Source organism: Ambystoma mexicanum, chromosome 4q (genome assembly GCF_040938575.1).
Source record: "Ambystoma mexicanum isolate Mex_15411 chromosome 4q, UKY_AmexF1_1, whole genome shotgun sequence".
Lineage (NCBI taxonomy): Eukaryota > Metazoa > Chordata > Amphibia > Caudata > Ambystomatidae > Ambystoma > Ambystoma mexicanum.
In genome coordinates this window covers 593,273,462-593,296,823 of record NC_090928.1, presented here as the reverse complement: position 1 = coordinate 593,296,823, position 23,362 = coordinate 593,273,462, and the positions used below count along the sequence as shown (strand labels likewise).

At 49.4% G+C, this 23,362-nt stretch overlaps 1 protein-coding gene across 1 annotated transcript in view; it reads right to left on the bottom strand.

The window, feature by feature from the left end:
- The window catches only part of EXO1 (exonuclease 1), a 373,191-nt gene that overhangs the window by 209,686 nt on the left and 140,143 nt on the right, over nucleotides 1-23,362 (bottom strand). Inside the window, exons 6-7 of the mRNA XM_069608142.1 lie at nucleotides 5,252-5,464; nucleotides 467-654 (exon numbers count right to left, since the gene is read on the bottom strand). Of these exons, the coding sequence (XP_069464243.1) occupies nucleotides 467-654; nucleotides 5,252-5,464 (401 nt within the window). The remainder of the gene's footprint in view (nucleotides 1-466; nucleotides 655-5,251; nucleotides 5,465-23,362) is intronic.

The window sequence follows — 23,362 nt, the reverse complement described above, 5'->3', positions numbered from 1 at the left end:
TTTTCTCTCTCCCGATCGTATGTATCAGCCCTTGGACTCTTGCTGCAACTTCTTAGAGTCCCCCAAACATTGGATGGGGGTCTTTCTGGCTGTAGCTGGTCCGGCGATGGCCCGCCCCACCTAACCAATTTATCAGCTTGGCCCGTTAAGTCATGTTTTATGGGTTTGTAAATGGCCAGGAATGTACTATTCCGTGAGAGTGAGTACTTAATTATCTGGTTGGCTGCTATATTTGATGGATGGTAGGTCACAGTGACCTTGTAACAGTAAGAGACATGTTTCTGTTCCATAGTCATTACAACTTACTTTGCATTAAACAAACCTTGTTTAAAATATCAACAGAAAATATTCTGATATTCTTGGTGCCTTTGGAATCCCGCAAAGGATTAGGAGTCCACCTTGTATGACAAAAGGAGATCAGACAAAATATACACAACAATAAACAGCGTTATTTTGAAAAGGATACCGTCCAGCATAATCAAGGATTTCTGGATCAATATCTTCAGCATAAGGATTCAAAGGAACCAGTTTTCGGTTTAAAGGGTCAAAGACTAATTGGTAAAGAAAGGTATTGTTGGCTCGAATAAATCCAGCGATGTAATCATCCGGTACAGTTATATTCATCTTCAGGTACTGTCCAATTTTTTTGATCACCTATTACATGTAAAACCAAAAAGAGACTAATTAATTCACTTGGTACACTGTGGCTGTTTATATTCAAGCAAAGTCTGCCATTTAAAACTGAAAAGTTAGCCATAACATTCCATCCATTTCACCAGCACAAGAATATCTAAAATGCAACACAAAATATTTATCATTCATGAAACAACTTGCTCAAATTAAATGGTCTTCTCCCCTCATCCCTCTGATTCAACCATATTTCATTCATTGTAAAATCATTCTCCCCTATAAAATTAGACAAAAATCTATTTCAGTCAGGACCCATGATCTCACATTCTATGCAAAGAGGATAAAGCCATTACATTTTAGTCATATTCTTGCAAAAGTGATGTTCAGATGGATTTTCAGAACCAAACCTGTAGGAGGGTTCTGACAGGCCAATCTAGTTAGTGAACATAGTATTTGACACTTAATCTAGGCAAACTATCGAGATAACGCAGTAAGATAGACTGCATGAGATTGGGCTGGGGGGGATATAAGAACAGTGTACAGTTAACCACACATAAAGGAATCAAATATTAGAATATACCTATTTAGTAGTCCTTTAACACACTATGCTGGTAAAATCCAAGAAAAGCAATTATCACCAAAACCGATCGATGTACACAGTTGGTAGTGAGACTGCCTACTGTAACAAAGCAAAGCAATAGAATGAAGATAAGCAATGAAAACTGTGGCAAGTGAAAAGACACATGCAATAAATTAACACTTACATAGCCTGCCTAATACATTGTAACACAGGCACCTAACTTCAGCAGTCCTTCTTATCATGTTAGTAGAACTAGTGCTTCCTAGTCAAAGTTGCAGGCAGCTACCCAAGAAGGGGAAGGCGTCTCGAGTTCCCCTGCACAAGATGTGGCAAAGCAAAAGGCTAGAAAAGTACGGCCAGTCGCACTAGGGGAAACACAAGGGGGATCCCTAGCAAGATCATCAATCACAGCCAAGCAAGAGAGCGTAGAGGAATGGACGTTGTGCCCGTACAATCACTACGGCAGCAGGGGAGCACGAAAAGGTAAGTACACTTTACTTGTATTTTCTCAGTGATCAGACGTAGGTTACTCGAACGCTGGAGGACATTTACTTCTGCCGTTGATTCAGTATATGGAGGTTCAGCAGCAGAAGTTGGCTTTGAGGTTTTGGTATGGCTAGGTGGCGGATTCATGTTGCAGTAGGATGATTCAAACAGGCTTCTAGTTGGATAGCCCAGGGACTTCAGACCAGCAGCCACCACAAGTCTCACAATGTGAAGAGACCTCCAGGACATGGCAAATCAGTTCAGCAGCAAAGAAAACCCCAGGGGGCGGCAGATAGGATTCATGGTGAGGCAAAAGAACCAGCTGAAGGAAGATCTACCTGTATTTACACAACTAAGTTAATTAAGCAGATCAGGCCTTCTCTTTCTTCCATCAGCCTGGCCCATCTTGCTGGTGCATTGATGAACACCAAAATTGACTATTGTAACGGCATGATGGTTGGTACTTCTAAAACCAATATAAAATAATTGCAGAACATACAGAATGGAGTGGTCAGAGCGGTAAAAGGTCTGAAAAGGACGGCACACATCTCTGATGCCAGGAGCGAGCTACATTGGCTTCCAGTATGCCACGAAATTGCACACAAAAGTCAATCCCTGACACAAATGCCGTTCTTGCTGCTCCCTGGTTACCTTGTGAGTCGTATACAGGAAGCTGTTGCCTCCAGGGTGCTCAGATCTAATGGTAGAAACAGACTCCAGCGGGCTTTGATTACTGCACCACATGTGCTTTGGAACAAACCTCCTCCATTCTTCTAGGATGCTATGAATCTGGGTAGCTTTAAGAAAGCAATACAAATTAATTTCTTCAAATCGAATCACTAAGCGGCTTATTGCTGTAACTTTCTGGTCTACCTGAAGCTTGAATTTTCCTTCTTTTTCCGGTCTGGTTTTGTAATTCGTGCGCACAGACGGCTGAGGGCGTGTTGCGCATTAAAATAAATTAAAATAAAATATATAAGGCCCCTCTTGATGCAGTAGCAGTAGTTGCTGCAGGAGAAATTGTCTCTGGGCATAAGTCGATCGATTGCAGTCTCTTGACCTCCAGTTCAGGACGGCAACCAGTTCAACAGAGATGCCACAGGATGGACCTTCGGACACTTCTTGCAGCAGGCTTCTTCTACTGGAGGCCAGGACTGGTTTGTCCCACCAGTCCAAGGGCTGAAGCACCAGCAAGAGTCTTCTAGGATTGCAGCAAGGGAAGCAGGGCTGTACCAGGAGATGGCTTTGGCAATGCTGGTGGTCCATAGAAGTAGTTTCGCATATTGTCAGCTTAAGCTCCCCTTCTTCGGAGTCGTGGTTCCAGTGGATGGCCTCAGAAACAGCTGCAGGGCTCCTCTTATCCCAAATTCTACTGGGGGTTTTCCCAGACCACCAATGGCAAGGACCAGCACCATTCAGACAGGTTAGGGCTGTCCAATCATGGAAATCCTAAAAGCCACCTCTGCCCAGCAACAGATATGCTCAGGTAACAAGGTGGTTCTCTGGAGGGATCACCATACATGCTCCTACATCCTATGTAGGTAATATATTATGCCACAAACTAATATTTCCTGTGACATCCAGCACAGAGAAACTTCCAGAATTAACTTTGGACTTCTACAAATATATGGAGAGGTTTTTTAAAAAAAAAAAAACTCTAGTGCACTTACTTTTATCTTTAAACAGGTAAAAGGATTTGCATAATTGTCTTTGCTTAATCTTTTTAACGTAGATTTAAATATTTTTAAATCACTTCTTTCATCAAGGTCAATATTCAGTAAGGCAAGTTAATTTATACAATTTCACACTATGCCACCCTGGTTTGTTTGTCCATCATGCTTCCCCTTCTTAGGCAGAATTGCATTCAGTACCTCTGGGACCACCACATACAATTAGGACTACAGGTGTAAGCAAAACCAACCTTTGGTATAAGTCTGTACTACACAGTTTTGTGTAGTGAGCTGAGCAGCCAGGCTTATCTCTAGAGGGAATGTGAGCAGTACAAGGATGTTACACAGAGGTCTTACAATCACAGTGGTTCAAGTAGACACTTGCACTCAAGGTTTCTTGGTAAAACACTTATTAATTTATTACACAATCATTTAACATTCACTAGAAGGAGCCAACATATTATACACAAATATACTTCAATGCCAAACCAATATGTTTCTGAGGAAATTAGGCTCCCCTGAAATAGGAGCAAAATGGCATTTCAGTTACTTTCAATGGGAGTAAAAGGCACAAGTTAATAGAATAGATCACAAATACTTTCCTAGGCAGTACAAATAGTTTTAGTTCAGTAGAGGACTCGATTCAGTTCAATAGGCCTAGGCCATTTCAATTGAAAAGTGTCTTGGATAGGAAAGGGCAGTTCTTATAGTAAACGGTAAAGTCTTTGCCAATGTTCTCAGAAGTAGTTTGTATGAAAAAGAATCATATGTTGGGTCGCAGGCTGATTAGGGCTGCAAGTTGGGAAAGTTTGGCAAACTTTCACCGCGAGAGAGGCGTTCTCTCAATCGGGTTGGCACCATACCTGAATATGAAGCAAAAGATGCAGCTGAAGACGTTGGTTCCTGGCAGTTCCTGCAGCTCTCACTGTTCCTGAGCCTTAGTCATGGGGACAAGAGGGAGGACGTCGGGGGACTCCTGCACTGCACGGGATCGTCGGAAAACGCTAACAAAATGGAGTCACTTCGGTTCGAGTAGCTGTCGTCAAGCACACAAGCTGGTGTCCTTCCCTCTGGTTAGTCCTAACCAGCTCCGAGAATGGTATCCAGATGGCTTACGAGTTGATTGGTCCCACCAACACAAAGGAAGAAGTCGTCTTTGAAGGAGCTTCTCTGTCGAGATGAACTTGGCAATTCAGACCTGCAGCAGGGCTTCACCGGGCAAACCAACTGTCCAGGAGTTGCAGCAGTCGTCCTCTTCCAGCTTGTCTTCGGTTCTTTCGTTCAAGTGGTCGACTGCTTTCCAGTCCAAGAGACTTGCCTTTTAAACAGTTTTCTCCCATTCATTCCAGCGTAGCTGCCACTCACCCAGCAGGGTGGCTGTTCTTGCCGGACATTCAGCCAGCTAATCACACCAGAGTGCATTTGGGTCTCCTAGGAGACCAAGCACTGGGAGTTTTCGGGCACCTCCCTCACTTTCTGCCCACCCCAGACCCAGACAAGGTCTCCCCAAACTGGTGTGGCGGGAGAAGGCACGGCAGGTGCCCTATTGAATTTAAATGCACTCTGCAGAGTGCATCTAATAACAATAGGGCGCCTGCCGTGCCTATTGAAGATTAGGATGAAGGGGAGGGGCGCTAAATTGTTTTTCTGCCTGGGGCCCTGCGGCTTCTAAGGCTGGACCTGAAACGCATAGCCCACACTCCTTCAGAAAAGACGATGCCGTTGATGAATGAGAATACACCTAAAATAAACACAGTGAACAACCTAACGTGAAGTCAATACAAATAGTTGATCTCTTGCTTTCCGACAGGTATAAACAATAGACATTCGTGGAACTACCATAAACATTTTATTTGATTAAAAAAAGATCACAACTAGAACTCACCTTTATAATATCCGGATTGTTGGCTATCCTGAGCAGCTTACAGGCTTTGGCTAACCCGATGCCATGGAGAGAAGCGAGGTAGTCACAGCCAGAAAGAATACACATGTAACGGAATTTCTCTTCGGTGAACACATCCCCCAGTTGTTTGCACATACCCAGTCTTTCCTGGTCAATCTCTAGTCCATTTCCAAACTTGTCCATTTTTAAAATAACCTTTACATTTAAAAACAAAAAATAGAGGACAATTCAGAATTAAATGTACAACCGTGCAGTCATCTTAACATTGTCCAATTACTGCTCTGTTGGAGTAATTACCATCATTCCCTCAAAGTGATGTTTTGAACACTATCTGCCTGCTATAACAAGCATTAGGAAAGCCAGGCAGTAGGTCTAGCTTTTCAAATGTAGACCTAAAAAGTGTTTTTTTTGTCCTGAGAGGGTTGGAGGGGGCTTTACATTAAAAATAAAATAAAACGCAATGTACCATTTACAAAGCAAGACCAATTGGCTTTACCAATATCGTTTATAATGGCAGCCATGATGGATTATTAGCAACGTTAAAGGTTTATCATCTTAACTTATATAATAAAAAGCACTATAAACATATCAAATTATTGTTGTATATAAGAAGCTCTGAACCCATCATGGCTACACTCTAACCACATGAACAGTGGCAGCAATGGATATTAGTAATCATAACAATAACCACAATAGAAATAAACTTACTGTAATGCAACACAAGTGGAACAAAACATCACTATACCAAGCAGAATGGAAACAAATAAAAAGCAACATTCAACAACTCGTCCACCAACTTGAAAAGTTTCACTTGCGTCTACAAAATGGATGCCACTTTCACCATTATGCACTCGTTCTGCATCCTGGAGCCCTTTGATATGTTTCTTCAAGAGCTCTGGCAGAGAGCTAAAGCTCTTTCACGCCAGACCTAAAACAACAAACAAAAAAGAAATATCTTACTAGTTTCGGGTTGCGCCTGCGTGGGTCCGCCCACGCCTCCGATAATTAGGAAGAAGAAGAAGTAGTTTCGGGTCAGAGTTGTATGAACCGCATATTATATGAAGTAGCATTGGAAAAAACTGACACCCTTCTCACTTCCATGCAGTCAATTTAGCAGTCTGACTGGAATGGTAAACTGGTAAATAAAGTGTCTGTTTAGCGATTGGCGTTCCTGCCAAAAAGTAGCAAATCAGCAGGACTATTTATTCGGACTGTTTTCAGAAATATGGTGAGACATGCCAATTAGACCTTTAGGGGTGTACTGCAGACATGAGGGGCACTATGGGCAAAGAAAAGCTGGGTTATAGAAAACAAAACCGAAGAGACTAGAAAATGGTGCACATATGTTTATTGTTGGCGATTCATACGTGGCTTCATGCCACACTCTGCCAGCTTCCAAGCACTTGACCTGGGATTAAACGCATGCAACATGCCATTGCCCTGCTGCCAACGTGAGAACGTATCATGTAGCTACCCTCCCTCTTTATTTTTAGGGTATTTATTGAGCACGGACCTAGCTTCAGGAAGCAGCAAAGCACTTCGCAAGTCAAGGCGGAGGGGCGATTATGGCGAGGGAATAAGATCACAAAGGATCAATACAAGGATGCAGCGGGCTAGCAACAGGGGACCAGGAAGGCAAATCACACAATCTCAGGGTAGGTGGGGAAATGAATGGAATTGTGGACCTAGATCCCGAAAGTAAACGTAGTTAGCAAAAACAGTCTGCGTTGAAATTGTTTTAATAATATTAATGTGGTGCAGACTCAGCAACTGGGTTCATTGCTTAATATTAGCCCCCATTTCTCTACTCCGTCCCTTTAGAGCAAATAACTTACCATGATAGTGCCTTTCCACCTAACCGGTGGAGGAATTGTGAAACAAACTTCTAACTGCATTTGGAAGTGGGAGTATTTTGCTCGCTATTTTGTTAAAGTTGAGAGTAAAATTATTTTCTGGGAGTAAAAATGTAAGTCCAATTCCCAATGAGAGTATTTAATAAGCGACTAAAAATGTTTTTACTGAAAAACGAAAATGTTTTTGTAATATTAATTTCTTTGCACCTAGTTATTCAGGCACATTAAACGATACACGTTTGCTTCTTCCAATCAGTTAAAATAGTTACTTCCTGTTGTACTACGTACACTACTGGTCCAAATATATCCATGGATCTATAAGGTTGAAAGCAGGGGTGCAAGACTACATGGCTTTTTCCTATTTTTGTTGGGAGTATTTTGACTCCATATTTTTATTTTTTGGGACTATTTGCCCATTTTTAGGGAGTAAAAGTGGCCGATACACCCCTTATCTGTAGGACTGGATCAGTGTTGGGAACACAGCGCACCAGACATCCAATGCCCTAGAATGTCAGCCTAAACTGCTGCATGAATGCGAAACCTAGAAACATGACATTGAACACAGACGCAACCTTTCACAGCATGATTCACAGGCATATACCCAACATGTCATTCATCCAATGACTATGAGGACACAAAACCTGGACAAGCTGGACGCAATATATCCAAGAGAAAGAAAATGTGTAAGAAGGCATGGAATATCCGGGAAAGAGACACAATAGCAAATACGACGTGGTTGCATGGCATATAGGATGTTAGGTGCAGGAAATGGAAGACACAGGGTGGTAGAGAACGGAGTGAACTTAACCACATGACAGTGGCAAGCAAGACACCTTTCCGTAAAAAATACAAAATAGCATGATAAAACAAGGAATACATACAATACGACAGGCACTTAAGACTTCAATGGCTGTTCCAATTGCAATAATTAAAAACGACAGGTATTGAGGCACCTGTGGTTATCTGGAATCATGGAAGCAAACTGAAAACAGACCATGAAGTGCAACAGATCTGGAAAGGTTCCACCATCGCTGAAAGGAAAATAAATCAGATACGTGAACACCACGGTCCCAGTCGAGAAAAAAGCGAATGTCAGATGATGACAATAGATGCCTGTAGATTGGAAGCTGCCAAAAACCAGGAGTGGTGGAAGCATCAGCAAAAATAAAGTAAAGGTAGGCAAGGGTACCTCTTGTGTGCAGTGAGGATCAATCAAGAAAGCAAAGGTGAATTATGCTTGTAGAAGACGCAAGTGTGAGCCAGGCTCAATTTGGCAGGCACTAGGATGCTGCAGTGGTGAGTGAAAAAACACAAACTGGCAGGTATACGAGTGCTGCGTTTGTGGCGTAGGATGGCCGAAGTGGCAGTGGGGTGAAGCTGTGGCACAGGAGGGCCAACGTGGTGGCTTTTGCCAAATCCAAGCAGTCATCAGTCGGAAAACACAACAGACTAACACAAGCAGAAAGGTAGCAAGTGGGAACCCGGCTACAGAAGAGGTGTGGAAAAACCGCTGAAAGTTAATGTTGGTGATCGATAGGAGAGACTGATGACATCTGAAGAGGAAAGCTAGTAGGAACAAGGCTCTCGAAGTGTCATGAGAAGGCAACAGTCCTGCCAAGGACCACATACCAACAGAGTAGGTGGTCATGGTAAATTAGGAGGGGTAGCCGAAGAAACTAGGAAAGGTTCTTCCAAGGCAGGGAACCCATGACTAAGAGCTTGAAGGATTGATCGCACATATACTCAGGGTTGAAGAAAATGTGCATAAAAAGTTTGTTCAAGAGGCAATAACAGAGGACATACATGTACTAAATTGCCTATAAAACTGTGCAGTGTGCATCATAAACGATACCCCAAGCGTGCATAAAGACAAGAAGGGCCTGCTGGGTAAACTGGTGCGACAAGTAATATCTGTGTACTTCTGAGATGTTTTACCAAACTAGTCGCAACTGTAGGGGAAAGGTATGCAAAATGCAACCTGGTGTATGAGTGAGCACTCCAAACGTGGAAGATGGGATAACGAGCTAGGGACCGAGGCAATGGCAAAATAGAGAAGGTTTACAAAATGCACATCCCAAGGGACGAAATGCATTACCTTGGTATGACCATACCTCCCGAATACAGATTAAGATTTAGGGGATAAATATTGCGTGGGCATTTAAGAGACACATTGGGCCCCTGTTATCTTTAGCAAGAAAAACATGCAACGTATGTACGCACAGAGTTCAATATATACGATCAATACAGTGGTAGTTAAACAGAGGGCAAGCAAAATGTAGGTGGGAACTGATGAACATGGTATAACGGAACTACGAGAAAGCTGTGTGTAAATAAGTGTGCTATGGTAATTTCATTTTGTAGAGCACAGCGCCCTCAGAAGCGAGTTTAGTGGGGCTAAATTAACGTAAAAGACCAAAAAAATGGTCAGATCAGGATGTCACAGGAAAGGTTTGAGAAAAAAAATGCAAGTCTTAAGAGACTTATTATTATTATTATTATTATTATTATTATTATTATTAGAGACTAAAACAAAACAAATAAGAAAATCATAATTCAGAGGCAACAGAAAAAGAGCTCCACCTCGCACAAGATTTGCGGAAACATGAAACCAGAAGATGGCTGGTAGTGGATTTTAAACTCTGACTCTGCCCCCAAATTATTACTTAACCAGCTGCGATATCAAAGTTGAAACTGGCACAACATGGATGGTACCCGTCCTTTGCCTCTTTAATGTAGCATGGGCCAAGGTCAGGCTATACTATTCCAGAAGGGTGCGAGCCAGGAATGAGGCATTGAAACAAGAATAGTAGTTGGCATCAAAATAAAACAAATCCCCAATCAAAGTTCTAAAAAAATAACTAAAAATACAAACTATTAAAACATTAACAGCACACCCCTGTAAAGGAATATACAGAACATGCAGATGTTTGGTAGGAAGGGACATTCTGTGTATGAAGACGAGTGTATGCAGGCAACGGTCCTTGCAGGAATGTTCAAGTTTATATGTCTCCTTAAGAGGTATGGAGCGGGGAATTAATTATCACTAAGGCCCATAGACCTGTAATTTGACAGCAAGTGAAGCTGTCCGCTGTTTGTGTTTTGATGAGGAAGTCTGTCTGTTTGTGAAAATGATGTGAGAAGTATTTCGATTTACCTGGTTTTTTTCACCCAACTTTGTGCCCCGAGATAGTAACGGAGATAGTTGTGGTATGTCCACAGACCCATATATGCAGAGCGATTATAACCTGACTTCAGTGAAGGGGTTTTAGTAGAAATAAGTATCTGTCACCTACAATCTATATTTATATTTTTTTAGTTAATGGTGTGTTTTACTAAGAGTGCCTATTCAGAAAATAAAAGGTAGTGGCCCTCATTACGACCCTGGCGGAGGACCATGGTGCAATTTGGACCATGGTCCATGGCGCAGAGCTGCCAACTCCGCCATGGGGGTTGGCGGACTTACCGCCCCATTCCGACCTTGGCGGGGCGGTAAGTCCCCAATCCCCATTTACCCTTCCCAATTCCCATTTTTGCCCCATAGGGTATAATGGGAGTGGGGAAGGCGTTAATTACGCCACCGTAAATTACGGTGGCGTAATTAACAACAAGTCCCGTAGCGCCATGGATTTTTCCGCCTGCGAAAAGCAGGCGTAGAAATCACCATGGCGCTACGGGAACTCGTAGTCAGGCGGAAAGGTACGCCATGCTTCAAAATAAAACAAATCCCCAATCAAAGTTCTAAAAAAATAACTAAAAATACAAACTATTAAAACATTAACAGCACACCCCTGTAAAGGAATATACAGAACATGCAGATGTTTGGTAGGAAGGGACATTCTGTGTATGAAGACGAGTGTGTGCAGGCAACGGTCCTTGCAGGAATGTTCAAGTTTATATGTCTCCTTAAGAGGTATGGAGCGGGGAATTAATTATCACCAAGGCCCATAGACCTGTAATTTGACAGCAAGTGAAGCTGTCCGCTGTTTGTGTTTTGATGAGGAAGTCTGTCTGTTTGTGAAAATGATGTGAGAAGTATTTCGATTTACCTGGTTTTTTTCACCCAACTTTGTGCCCCGAGATAGTAATGGAGATAGTTGTGGTATGTCCACAGACCCATATATGCAGAGCGATTATAACCTGACTTCAGTGTAGGGGTTTTAGTAGAAATAAGTATCTGTCACCTACAATCTATATTTATATTTTTTTAGTTAATGGTGTGTTTTACTAAGAGTGCCTATTCAGAAAATAAAAGGTAGTGGCCCTCATTACGACCCTGGCGGAGGACCATGGTGCAATTTGCACCATGGTCCATGGCGCAGAGCTGCCAACTCCGCCATGGGGGTTGGCGGACTTACCGCCCCATTCCGACCTTGGCGGGGCGGTAAGTCCCCAATCCCCATTTACCCTTCCCCATTCCCATTTTTGCCCCATAGGGTATAATGGGAGTGGGGAAGGCGTTAATTACGCCACCGTAAATTACGGTGGCGTAATTAACAACAAGTCCCGTAGCGCCATGGATTTTTCCGCCTGCAAAAAGCAGGCGTAGAAATCACCATGGCGCTACGGGAACTCGTAGTCAGGCAGAAAGGTACGCCATGCTTTACGCTGGCGTAAACCCCTTTCCGCCAGGGTCCTAATGAGGGCCAGTGTGTTTTATTGTCCACGTGTGTTGTTGATAACGCTATCTACTGAGTGCAAATGGAATTGTGCTCGAGTAAGTCAAATAGCGAGTTGGCAATGGCCAAGCCTAATATTGAGATTAGGAATCAGGCATTCAATGTTGTAGAGGATGCCTGCCCGTTAAGGAAAAAATCGAGCGTGTAACAGAAAAATATCAGTAGCACAGGTTTCTTATCAGAATGTAAATTGGCAATTTTTTTTTTTTTTTTTTAAGTTGAACCAACATATGATCGAAAGTTGATCCCCCTTGAGAGTGGATTCCGTGCCATTGAAATAATGGATGAACTGGCAGCGGCTTTCCCATATATTGGTAGTAAGCTATTTACACAGGTATTTTCATGTGCCAATTCTGAAATAGAGACAAAAAAAGATGCAAAGCTAGAGAAAGAGAAAAGTGTGAAAACAAGCTATAGAGAAAATGCAAAACCTGTTGCAATAGAGAAGGGAGTAGTTTCTTACCTGTAACTCCATTTCTCCAGTGTTGGTATCTTGCATGGATTCACATGCTGTTAATATTCCCCATCCGGCTGGGAACCCTCGGTCACTTTAACCTACCGTTTTCCTATGGAAAACATCGACACTTTAGTATCCTATCAACGTCCTTTTTGGGTGCTTTAGTCCCCACCAATAGGACATACGGTATAAATAGCCCCGCTCTGCGACTTCCCTTCAGATTTTAACCTCCAAAGTAGAGGGAAGGAACAAGTTACTTACCTGTAACTGTTGTTCTCCAGCATGGGTCTGGCATGGATTCACATGCTCATGAATATTCCCCGTCGTCAGGCTGGGAATCCTCGGTAAAGAAAAAAACAGTATCAGTTTCGTTTCTGATCTGTCTTTCGTAGTAACAACCAATCACTGGTCTCTGCGTCATACTGACCACAGCCAATGACTGCCCTCTACCCAAGCACCGCCTCTGGCAGCCATCTTCAGATTTGGAAGCACGTGAAGTGGCAGTATGACCAAGTGAAGAGCCGCAGAGGGGTAGGCGGGAGGGTTCGCATGTGAATCCATGCCAGACCCATGCTGGAGAACAACAGTTACAGGTAAGTAACTTGTTCCTTCTCCAGCATGGGGTCTGGCATGGATTCACATGCTCATGAATAAAGAATACATAGCAGTACACACATGCACAACCACGGGAGGTGGCAAAGGCTCAACATCAAGCATCACATCAACTCAACATTAAGCATCTTACCTCCTCACCAGGCTCACCTCAGGCGAACAGGTTGCGCAGCACTGCTTGGCCGACCCTGGACTCCTCCCTGGAATCCCGGTCGACGCAGTAGAATTTCGTGAAGGTGTGCGTCGACCTCCACGTAGCAGCCCTGCATATGTCCAGCAGGGGCACACCAGATAGGAACGCCGTGGTAGCTGCGATCGCTCTGGTGGAATGGGCTCTCGGACGGCCAGGCAGCGGTCGGTTTGCCAACCGGTGACAGCACATGATACAGCCGGAGAGCCATCTGGAGATGGAAGCCTTCGAGAGAGCCTTCCCCTGATTGACAGGTCCAAAGTTCACAAGTTGTGACGTCTTCCGAAAACCCTTCGTGCGGTCCACGTAGAACTTCAGCGCTCTAGCTACATCCAGCGAGTGCAAAGTCCTCTCAGCCGGCGACGAAGGCGACGGGAAGAACACAGGTAACACCAAGGGTTCGTTGAGATGGAAGTCCGACGGTACCTTGGGCATGAAGGAGGGGTGCGTCCTGAGCACTACCCTCGTGTCGTGGAAAGTCAAGTACGGGGCCTTGCAGGAAAGGGCCTGGATCTCTCCCACTCGTCGTGCGGAGGTGATGGCCACAAGAAAAGCTGTTTTCCACGATAGAAACTTCAACGGGGCCGAGTGCAGAGGCTCGAACGGAGGTCCCATGAGCTTGGTCAGCACCACGTTGAGCTCCCACGCCGGGGCCGGAGCCTTCACCGGCGGGAACGATCTGAACAGTCCCTTCATGAACTCTTTCACCAGACGATGAGACCACAAGGACGTCCGCCCCGTGGTTCTGGTGTATCGGGAGATCGCAGCAAGATGAATCTTGATGGACGCGTGTGCCAGACCAGCTTTGGCCAGCGTCAGCAGGTACGGCAGTACTTGGGGAGCCGTAATCCGTAGAGGGTTAATCTTCTGTGCGCGGCACCAGACAGAGAACCTCTTCCATTTGTGTCCGTAGCATTTAAGAGTCGAGGACGCCCTGGCCTTTGCAAGAACCTCTCTGCAATCGGCCGGTATGTCGTATCCTCCAAACTCTAGTGCTGCAGGAGCCAGGCCTGCAAGTTCAGCGACTTCGGGTCGTGGTGGAGGATGGCGCCTCCTTCCCTGGAGAGTAGATCCGCGTCCGCCGGCAGCTTGATCGGCGGGGACGCTGACAAGTCCAGCAAGTCCGGGAACCATATCTGCCTCGGCCACGCAGGTGCGACGAGGATCATCCTGCACCGTGACCTCTTGAGCTGGTTGATGAGCCGGATTAGCAGAGGCAAAGGAGGGAACGCGTAGAGGAACAGGCCCTCCCAGGGGAACGAGAAAGCATCGCCCATGCTCCTCGTCTGGGGAAACCTGCTGGCGAACCTCCGGCACTTGGTGTTCGTCGCCGTCGCGAACAGGTCGATCTGGGGTGTGCCCCACCGTCGGAAGAGGCGATCCACCAGATCCTGCCGTAGTTCCCACTCGTGGCACGAGCGCAGCTCCCTGCTGAGTGAGTCGGCAATGGTGTTTTTTATCCCTGCCAGATGAAACGGCACCAGAAAAATCCCTTGGGCGACGGCCCAATGCCACAGGTCCTGCGCCTCCTTGGACAGCGCTGGGGACCTGGTTCCGCCCTGTTTCCTGATGTAAAACATGGTGGTGGTGTTGTCGGTGAAGATCCTCACCACCTTGCCCTTGAGGGACGGAAGGAAGGACCTGAGGGCCCAAAACACTGCACGGAGCTCCAGGACGTTGATATGCAGGGACTTCTCCGTCGGGAGCCAGAGTCCCCTTGCGTGCAGATTTTCGGTGTGCGCTCCCCACCCTTCCAGGGAGGCATCCGTGGTCACAGTCTCCTGGTGGGCTGGGGCCTGGAAGTCCATGCCCGCCGTCAGATGCGCGCGGGTACCCCACCACCGTATCGCTCGTCGGAAGCTCTCGTCGAGCTTGATCCTTTCCTCGAAGCTGCCCGTCGTCTGGATCCAGCGCGCATCCAGGAATTCTTGCAACGGGCGCATCCGGAGCCTGCACATGGGAATGAGGTAGATGCAGGAAGACATCATCCCGAGGAGGGACTTGATGGACCTCACTTTGGCCGCGTCGGCCACCAACATCCGTTGCACCTTGCCCAAGATGGTCCTGGTCCTCTCCTCCGACGGGGAGGCCAGAAGGGACACTGTGTCGAGCCTCGCTCCCAGAAACAGTGCGACTTGCGCGGGCACCAGGTGGGATTTGGCGTAGTTCACGGAGAATCCCAGGTCCGTGAGGAGTTGGACGGTCCTTGCCGTGTGGACCACGGCGAGCTCCCTCGTCTTGGCGCGGATGAGCCAGTCGTCCAGGTAGGGGTAGACGTGAATCCCCTCGCGGCGCAGCTGCGCCGCCACCGGTGCGAGGCACTTGGTGAATACCCTGGGTGCCGACCGTAGTCCGAAGGGAAGGGCTTTGAACTGGTAATGACGCCCTTGGACCACGAACCTGAGGAATTTCCGGTGCCCCTTTAGGATGGGAATGTGGAAGTAGGCATCCTCCAAATCCAACGACGATAGGAAGTCTCCTTCCTCCAGCTGACCCAGGACGTGCTGGAGGGTGACCATCCGGAACTTCTGCGCCTTGATGAACTTGTTCAGACGTCACAGGTCTAGGATGGGGCGCCATCCTCCCGTCTTCTTCTTCACGAGGAAGTATCTCGAGTAGACTCCGGAGCCCCGAAGCCCCTTTGGGACGAGTTCGATGGCGCCCTTCCTGAGCATCGCCTTTACCTCCAGGAGAAGTTGAGGGGCGTGAAGTTCTTTCCTGGCCACGGGGGGGACGCGCGGGCACCTTCTTTGAAACTCGAGCGCGTGGCCCCGGGCCAGGGCGTCCAGCACCCAACGGTCGGTGGAGATGGACTCCCACACGCTGACGAAGCCCGCCAGCCGGCCTCCCACCGGGGTGCTTCGGTGGGGGCCCGACCCCACGGCCGGTTCAATCCTGCTTGGACGCGGCCTTGCCGCCTTGACCTCCTTGGCGACAACGGCGGGGTCCGCTAGACTTGCCTCGTCCTCTGTAGGCCTCTTGCGACGACGAGCGGGCCGCTTGACGGTAGGAAGCGAAACCGCCGCCGGAACCTTTGGAGGCGCCCTTGCCTCCACTGCTCCGAAAGGGCGTCCGTCGTTGCTGCAGAACTCCAAGGGCCCGGGCCGTCTCAGTATCCGCCTTGATGGCCTGAAGGGAATCGTCCACTGTCTTCCCAAACAGATTGTTCCCGTCGAAGGGCATGTCCAGGACTCTGGTCTGGACGTCCTGCCGGAAGTCCGTAGCTTTGAGCCATCCACGACGTCGAAGGCAAACGCTGTTGCCCAGCTGGCGGAACCCAGTGTCGGCGATGTCCGTCGCCACGGTGATGGCGTGGTCCGAGGCCACCTCACCTTCCTGCAGGATCTCCAGGGCCTCCGCCCTCTTGTCGTCCGGCAGAAAATCCAGCAGGGGAGCTATCTTGTACCAGAGCTCCCTGTCGTAGCGAGCCACGATAGCCAAGGCGTTGGCCGCTTTAATCGTCGTCGCTGCCGACGAGATGACTCTACGTCCCATAGCATCCAATTTCCTTCCCTCGCCGTCCGGCGGGGAAGTCGATGTGGAGGCCGCACCCCCCCCCGCTTTCTTCCTGGCTGCCGCAGAGACGACGGAATCCGGGGTAGGCTGCGCCCGGAGGCACAGGGGGGCCGTGTCCGGGACCCGGTACTTTTTCTCGTACCGGTCTCTTCTAGCTGGCGTCGTGGAAGGGTTCTTGAGGAGGGAAAGGCCCTCATCCCAAATGTCGTCCAACAGAGGCACTGCGAGGACCGTCTTCCTCTTGGCCTCGCGCCGCTGATAAAGGAAGCCTTCCTTTTTCTTCTCCTCAGGGCAGAGTTGGAAAAGCTCGGAAGCCCTGGAGATCATGGAGTGGAAAGATCCGATCTCGTCGGGTGGAGAAGCCCTGGCGGGAGGCGACGACGGAAAATCCTCGTCGTATGCCTCGTCGTCCGTACCCGTCGGTGCCGTGTCAGTCCCCGTATCATCCCCTCGGGTGGACGGGGAGGAGGGCTGGACGGGGCGCGACGGTTGAAAAGGAGGTGGTGGATGGATCCTTCTTTTCTTGGTAGGGGGAACACCAGAAGGTCCCGGTTCTGGATCCCCCGACGGGAGAGGTTCCTCCGTCGATAACGGTAGCCTCGTCCTTATCTCGGAGCATAAGGACTGTATGGCCAACAAAATGGCCGCCGAGTTGTCTTGCGGCGCTGGCAGAGGGGAGTCCGACGGGCGAGCAGGGGCCCCGTCGGTATCCTCGACGATGTCGTCGTCGTCACCTGCGTCGGGGTCCATTCCGACGGGCTGGCCTTCTTCCACGCCTAGGCCGTGGCTTAAGACCTCGATCAGCTCCTCTTCTGAGGTTGAGGCCGAATCTACGACGACGCCCTGCCCCCCCTTCTTCTTCCCCACGGAGGGTTTCACGGGGGTCCTATCGATGGGCACAAAAGAAGACTCCCTCCGAGGAGGCAGGGAGATTCTGGGCCCCGAGGTCGCCACCACTGGTGCAGCCTCCACAGGCTGAGCCAGGCCGCCGCGACCGTTTCGATAGAGGGTTTGGTCGGATGGATCAAGGCCTTCACCACCTTAGGTGCGCTCACCGCCTTATCCTTGAGGGAGGGGGCACTGCCACGCTCCTCCTCTGCCTTAGAGCTCGACCGGGGCCTCTCCAGGAGCTTCGCCGGGTGCTCGGCCTTCCTCTTACCCGACCCAGAGCGTTGGCTCGTGGTTGATGGTGCCGGGGAGGGTGCGCCCTGCCTGGCGCCCGTAGAGCCCGACCGTTCGGCGCTCCCGGTGCCAGCGGACTCGCGGTGCTTAGCCTTATGTTGGGCCCCCGTCGCCGGGGCGCCCTCAAAGGTCTTAGAAGACCGCTCGGATTTCTTCTTCTTCTCGCCAGACGGGCTCTTACCCTCCAGCCAGTTGGCGAGACGTTGATGGCGGTCCTTCATGGTCCGTTCCGACATGTTGCCGCAAAACGCACAGTCCTTCTCCACGTGCGTCTTGTCCTCATGAAGGCAGTAAAGGCAGAAAGAGTGTTCGTCCTCCTTAAAGACGTTCTGCAGCTGGCATCCAGGGCAGACCCTGAACAGCTTTCCGGGCGTCGAGCTTCCCTTCTCCTGGGCCATCTCCGAGACCGGGCCTGAGAAGCTTCTGGAGTCCTCCGAAGTGTAGCTCGACGAAATCTTCACCCTTGAGGGGCACAGACGAATCCGACACGGGTCCCCGTTGATCGGATGTAGGATCGGTGGAGCTTGAGGCTCTTTTGACCGAAAGAATCGAAGTTTTTTGTGAAAAAGCGCGAAAAATAGCACTAACGCTCGAGAGCAATAGCACGAGGATCCCAACACATGAACGTGCGGTAAAAATCTGAAGATGGCTGCCAGAGGCGGTGCTTAGGTAGAGGGCAGTCATTGGCTGTGGTCAGTATGACGCAGAGACCAGTGATTGGTTGTTACTACGAAAGACAGATCAGAAACGAAACTGATACTGGTTTTTTCTTTACCGAGGATTCCCAGCCTGACGACGGGGAATATTCATGAGCATGTGAATCCATGCCAGACCCCATGCTGGAGAACCCGAACCAATGTTTGCCTGAAGGGGAGGACGGCGGGGGCATGTGAATCCATGAAAGATACCAATGCTGTACAAATGGAGTTACAGGTAAGAAATTACTCCCTTCTCCAGCATTGGATCTTTCATGGATTCACATGGTGTGAATATATCACATAGCAGTAGCAACATGCATGGTGGAGTGTAAAGGCAAACCAATACAGAAACAGAATCACATACATGAGACAATAAATCCATCAAGTAATAAAGGTCAAAATAAACACCCCGAAGCTGCAAGGCTTACCTTATTGGAACAGGCATTGCTGGACCGCACGTCCCACCTGCACATCACCATGCTGCTGCCCCAGACACCAATGCCGGGTAAAGGTATGCGGCACCGCCCAGGAGGCCGTCTGGCAAATGTCCACCAGTGGAATCTCCGACCATAATCCCGCTGACGAAGCCGTGGACCTCAGCGAGTGCGCCTTAGGAGTCCTTCCCAAAGAGTTCCCAGCTTTAGCGTGGCATAACGAGATAGTAGAGGAACCGAACAAGAAAGTCCTCGTTTGGAGATAGCCTGTCCCTTGTTGGACGGCCCATAAGCCACAAACAGCCGCTTTGATTTCAGTCATGAGTTCGATTCAAATAAAATGTTAATGCCCTCTTAATGTCCAGAGAATGCAGAACGCGTTCTGCAGGCGTGGATGCTGAAGCAAAAAACGAGGGTAAGACAATACAAGAGTTTGTGAAATGACATTGACACTTTGGGGATCAAGTGCAAGTTAGTGGCCAGAATAACCTTGTCCTTCAAGAATCTCAAGTAAAGAGGGTCGACGACCAATGCCTGCAACTCTGATATGCGCTTGACCGAAGTAATTGCCACCAGAAAAGACACCTTCCATGACAGAAACTTCAAAGGAGTCGTCGACATCGGCTCAAAAGGCGGTCTCATCAGACCCTAAAGTACCACATTAAGGCTCCATACCGGCGCAAACTTCTTCACCGGAGTTAAAGTTCAAAACAACCCCTTCAAGAAATGCTTTACTAGCCGATCACTAAACAGAGGAGCCACATGATGCGGTTGGCCCTTACACCACACACAAAACCGCTTCCATTTACATGCATATGAGACATTCATGGACGGTGCCCTTGCCGCCTACAAAATTCAGCAACAGTCGCGGGAAAGCCCTAACTGTCGAAACTCAGGAGTAGTCAGGAGCCAAGACGTCAGGCTAAGAGACCCCGGATCGTGGTGCCACACAGTGCCCCCGTCCTGGGACAGAAGATCCGGCACCACCCCCAACCGAATCGGCTCCACCATCGACAAATGAAGGAGATCGGAGAACCACAGCTGCCTGGGGCAGAACAGAGCCAGCAGAATCACACAGCATTGGTATCTCCGAATCCATTGGAGTGTCCGCCGAATGAGCGGAAACTGGGGAAATGCATACACAAACTGCTCCATCCATGGGAACGAGAACGCATCCCCCAGAGACTCTGGGTGAGCCCACTTGCTGGCGAACTCCCGGCACTGCTTGTTTTCCAGAGTCGCAAAAAGATCCAACGGAGGATGGCCCCACTTCTGGAAGATCATGGAAACCTGCTGCTCCTTCAGCTGCCATTCGTGCAGTTGGCTGACGTCCCTGCTGAGCTTGTCCGCCTGCACATTCAACTCTCCCAGCAGATAAACCACAATGCCGATTCCGTGAAGCAGAGCCCAATGCCAAATGTCCTGCGCCTCCTTCGACAGGACACTGGAATGAGTGTCCCCTTGTTTCCTGAGATAAAACATTGTGGTGGTATTGTCTGTCAACACCCTCACCACCAAACCGCGTATGCGTGGCAGAAACGACTTGAGGGCCCAGTGCACTGCTCTCAACTCTAGCACATTGATGTGGAAGCGAGATTCCTCCCGAGACCACAGGCCATGAACCTGCGACTCACCGAGATGCACCCCCCATCCCGACTGAGAGGCATCTGCCACAATCGTAAATTGGAACTCCGGTTCCAGCAACGGCATGCCCCGTACCAGATTGGCCGAGCACGTCCACCAGCGAAGATAGTCCACCAGCGTGCCGGTGATCACCAACTTGTCGGATCAAGACCCGTGACACTGCGCCCACAGGTCCGCGAGGAACTCTTGCACTGGTCTCATGAAGAGACGACAGTTTGGCAGCAACGGGATACAGGACGCCATGGCCCAGAGCAGCTACATGTAGGTCCGGACCGACACCCTTGTGCCCATCTTCCACTCGGCTGCCCTTTGCAGAAGCTTCAGGACCCGTTCGCCAGAGGGCTTCACCAGTCCCTGTTGAGTCAGAAACTCTGCCCCCAGAAACACCAGTTCCTTGGAAGGCCTCAAATTATTTCTCGAAGTTGATGACGAATCCCAGTCGTTGCAACAGCTGCATGGTAGCTCCGAGAGCCTCCTGCGCCTCTCCTGGCTACGAACCTCTCACCAGCCAGTCGTCCAGGTACGGTTGTACGCGATGACCCTCCCATCTGAGAAACGCTGCCACTGGTGCCAAACACTTTGTGAACGTCCTGGGGGACGACTTCAAACCAAACGAGAGTACCCGAAACTGTAATGTTCCTCTCCTACAACAAACCGCAGAAACCTGTGGTGCCATCGACGCATGGGAATGTGAAAGTATGCATCCTGTAAATCCAGCGATGCCCGAAATTCATCCGGCTGGACCGACCGGATGACCTCCTGAAGAGTGAGCATCTTGAACTTCAGGCGTTGCAGAGTCTTGTTCAACGCCCGAAGATCCAGAATGGGCCGCCACTTGCCGTTGGGCTTCTTCACCACGAAGTAAAGGGAATAAACCCCTTGGGCTCTTACTGCCACCGGCACCGGTTCTATAGCCCCTTTCTCCAGCATAAGAACCACCTCAAGCCGCGGGATTTGAAGATGCGGTTGCAAGCCATAAACCGGTGGAATGGGAACCGAAGGACACTTGAACTCCAACGAGTGGCCTACACGCACCGTGTCGAACACCCAACAATCCAATGTTATTTTTCTCCACTCGTCCACGTGCATAGCCCTCTTTCCCCCCAGTAGATTGTCCATAAGGCAGTCATTGTTGTGGTTTAGCTTGTCTCCCTTTAGAGGTGGAGGACTGCAAACCCTTTTCCGCTGAGTCTGAAAGTCCGGACTCTTATGCACCGAGCGACAATACCCCTGGGAATAACTTGATCGACCGGAACCCCGGTCCCTGGTGAAAGCATTACCTGAAGCAGCCCAGAACGGGCGAAAGGAATGAAAAAAAGAGCGCCTACTCTGCAAAGCACCCAAGGACTTAGCAGTCTGTGTCATCCTTCATTCCTTTGAGGGCTTCATCGACCTTTGACAGTCTGCTCTGAAAATGGATGGTGCATCGTATGGTGGCCCTCCTGCCACACATGGTCAAGCATAGGCACAGAGAAGACAGCCTTCCTTCTCTTGCCCATATGATCCAACAGGAAGCAATCCTTCCGCTTTTCCTCTGGTGCCAAACCAAACTCCACACGCCGTAGCATCATGGCGTGGAACGTCCCAATATCATCGGGGGGGGGAGGCTGCGCCGGACTCCGAGGCTGTTGCACCACCCCATCTGTATCCCACACGCCGTCCCTCGCCGGCGAAGATGAACCCGTAGACAAAGTGTCCCGCGGAACAGCGTCAGTCTCCGACGCTGGCAGTTTGCCCTCCTCAGGATACGACCGTGGACGGTCTTCCCTCACCGGCAACGGTACAGGCAACCCTGCCGGAGGAGATTTTCGTGGCGGCAGCCCAGGAACCTCCATCACCGGCCCCACCGGTGGCACAGAGGAGGCAACCTCGCATCCAGCTGGCCCAACAACAATTGCAGCGTGGACAGAACCTGGAGCGACAACATACCAGGGGATAACTAGCCGGACCAGCTCCCACTCCACCGATGTCGAAGGCCCAACACTTTGTAGTCCCAAAGCAGACAGGCCCAGCTCAGGCTCCTGGTCGTCGTCCACCTCCGAAGACACTGAAAAAGCTGCCGTATCTTGATGCAGAATGTCAGGCAGAAGCGAGTCGAAGGCAGAAGACTGCCACGCCCCACTCGTCGGCAACAATCCTTCAGTCACCATTCTCGTGGACGAGAACAGCATCGGTCCCTTGTCAAACACTGCCGTTGCCGGAGCCGACGACACCACCGGCGAGGACTGCACTGTAGATTGGAGAGCAACCATCGACGGCGGGTCCACCGTCGGCGAGGTTGTCGCCGGTACCGCCACCTGCGGCGTAGACTTCACTGGAGACCTGGCCTGCTTGGCAGCGCTGGACCAGTGTTTAGATAACTCCCTGCTGGAGGATGACCTTTGATGGTCCCCGGAAGACGAGCGCTTCGATGTATATTCCTTCGGCTTGGACAAGCCCTTCTCCTGCGACGTCGACTTCTCGGGCCTACTACCAGAACCCCGGGAATGGTCCGACCGACCATGCTTAGACGAAGATGTACCCTTCGACAGCTGCTTACTGGAAGAAGATCTTCTGCTCTTCCCCACCTCTGACACTGGCACAGCAGGGTGATGTTTCTTAGCCGGAGGCTCGCCAACACCGCACGGCGATGTTCCGCAGACTCCACAGGCCGCTTCGAGGACCGGCTCCGGACCGACCCCACCATCGAGGCCGGGTATGTGCCCTTATTGAGCCAACAAACCAGCCGCCGATTGCGGTCCTTAAGAGTCTTCTGCGAGAACCCCTGACAAATCTCGCAATTGTCTACCGAATGATGGGGGTAAAGGCAGTAGAGACAATCCATATGGCCG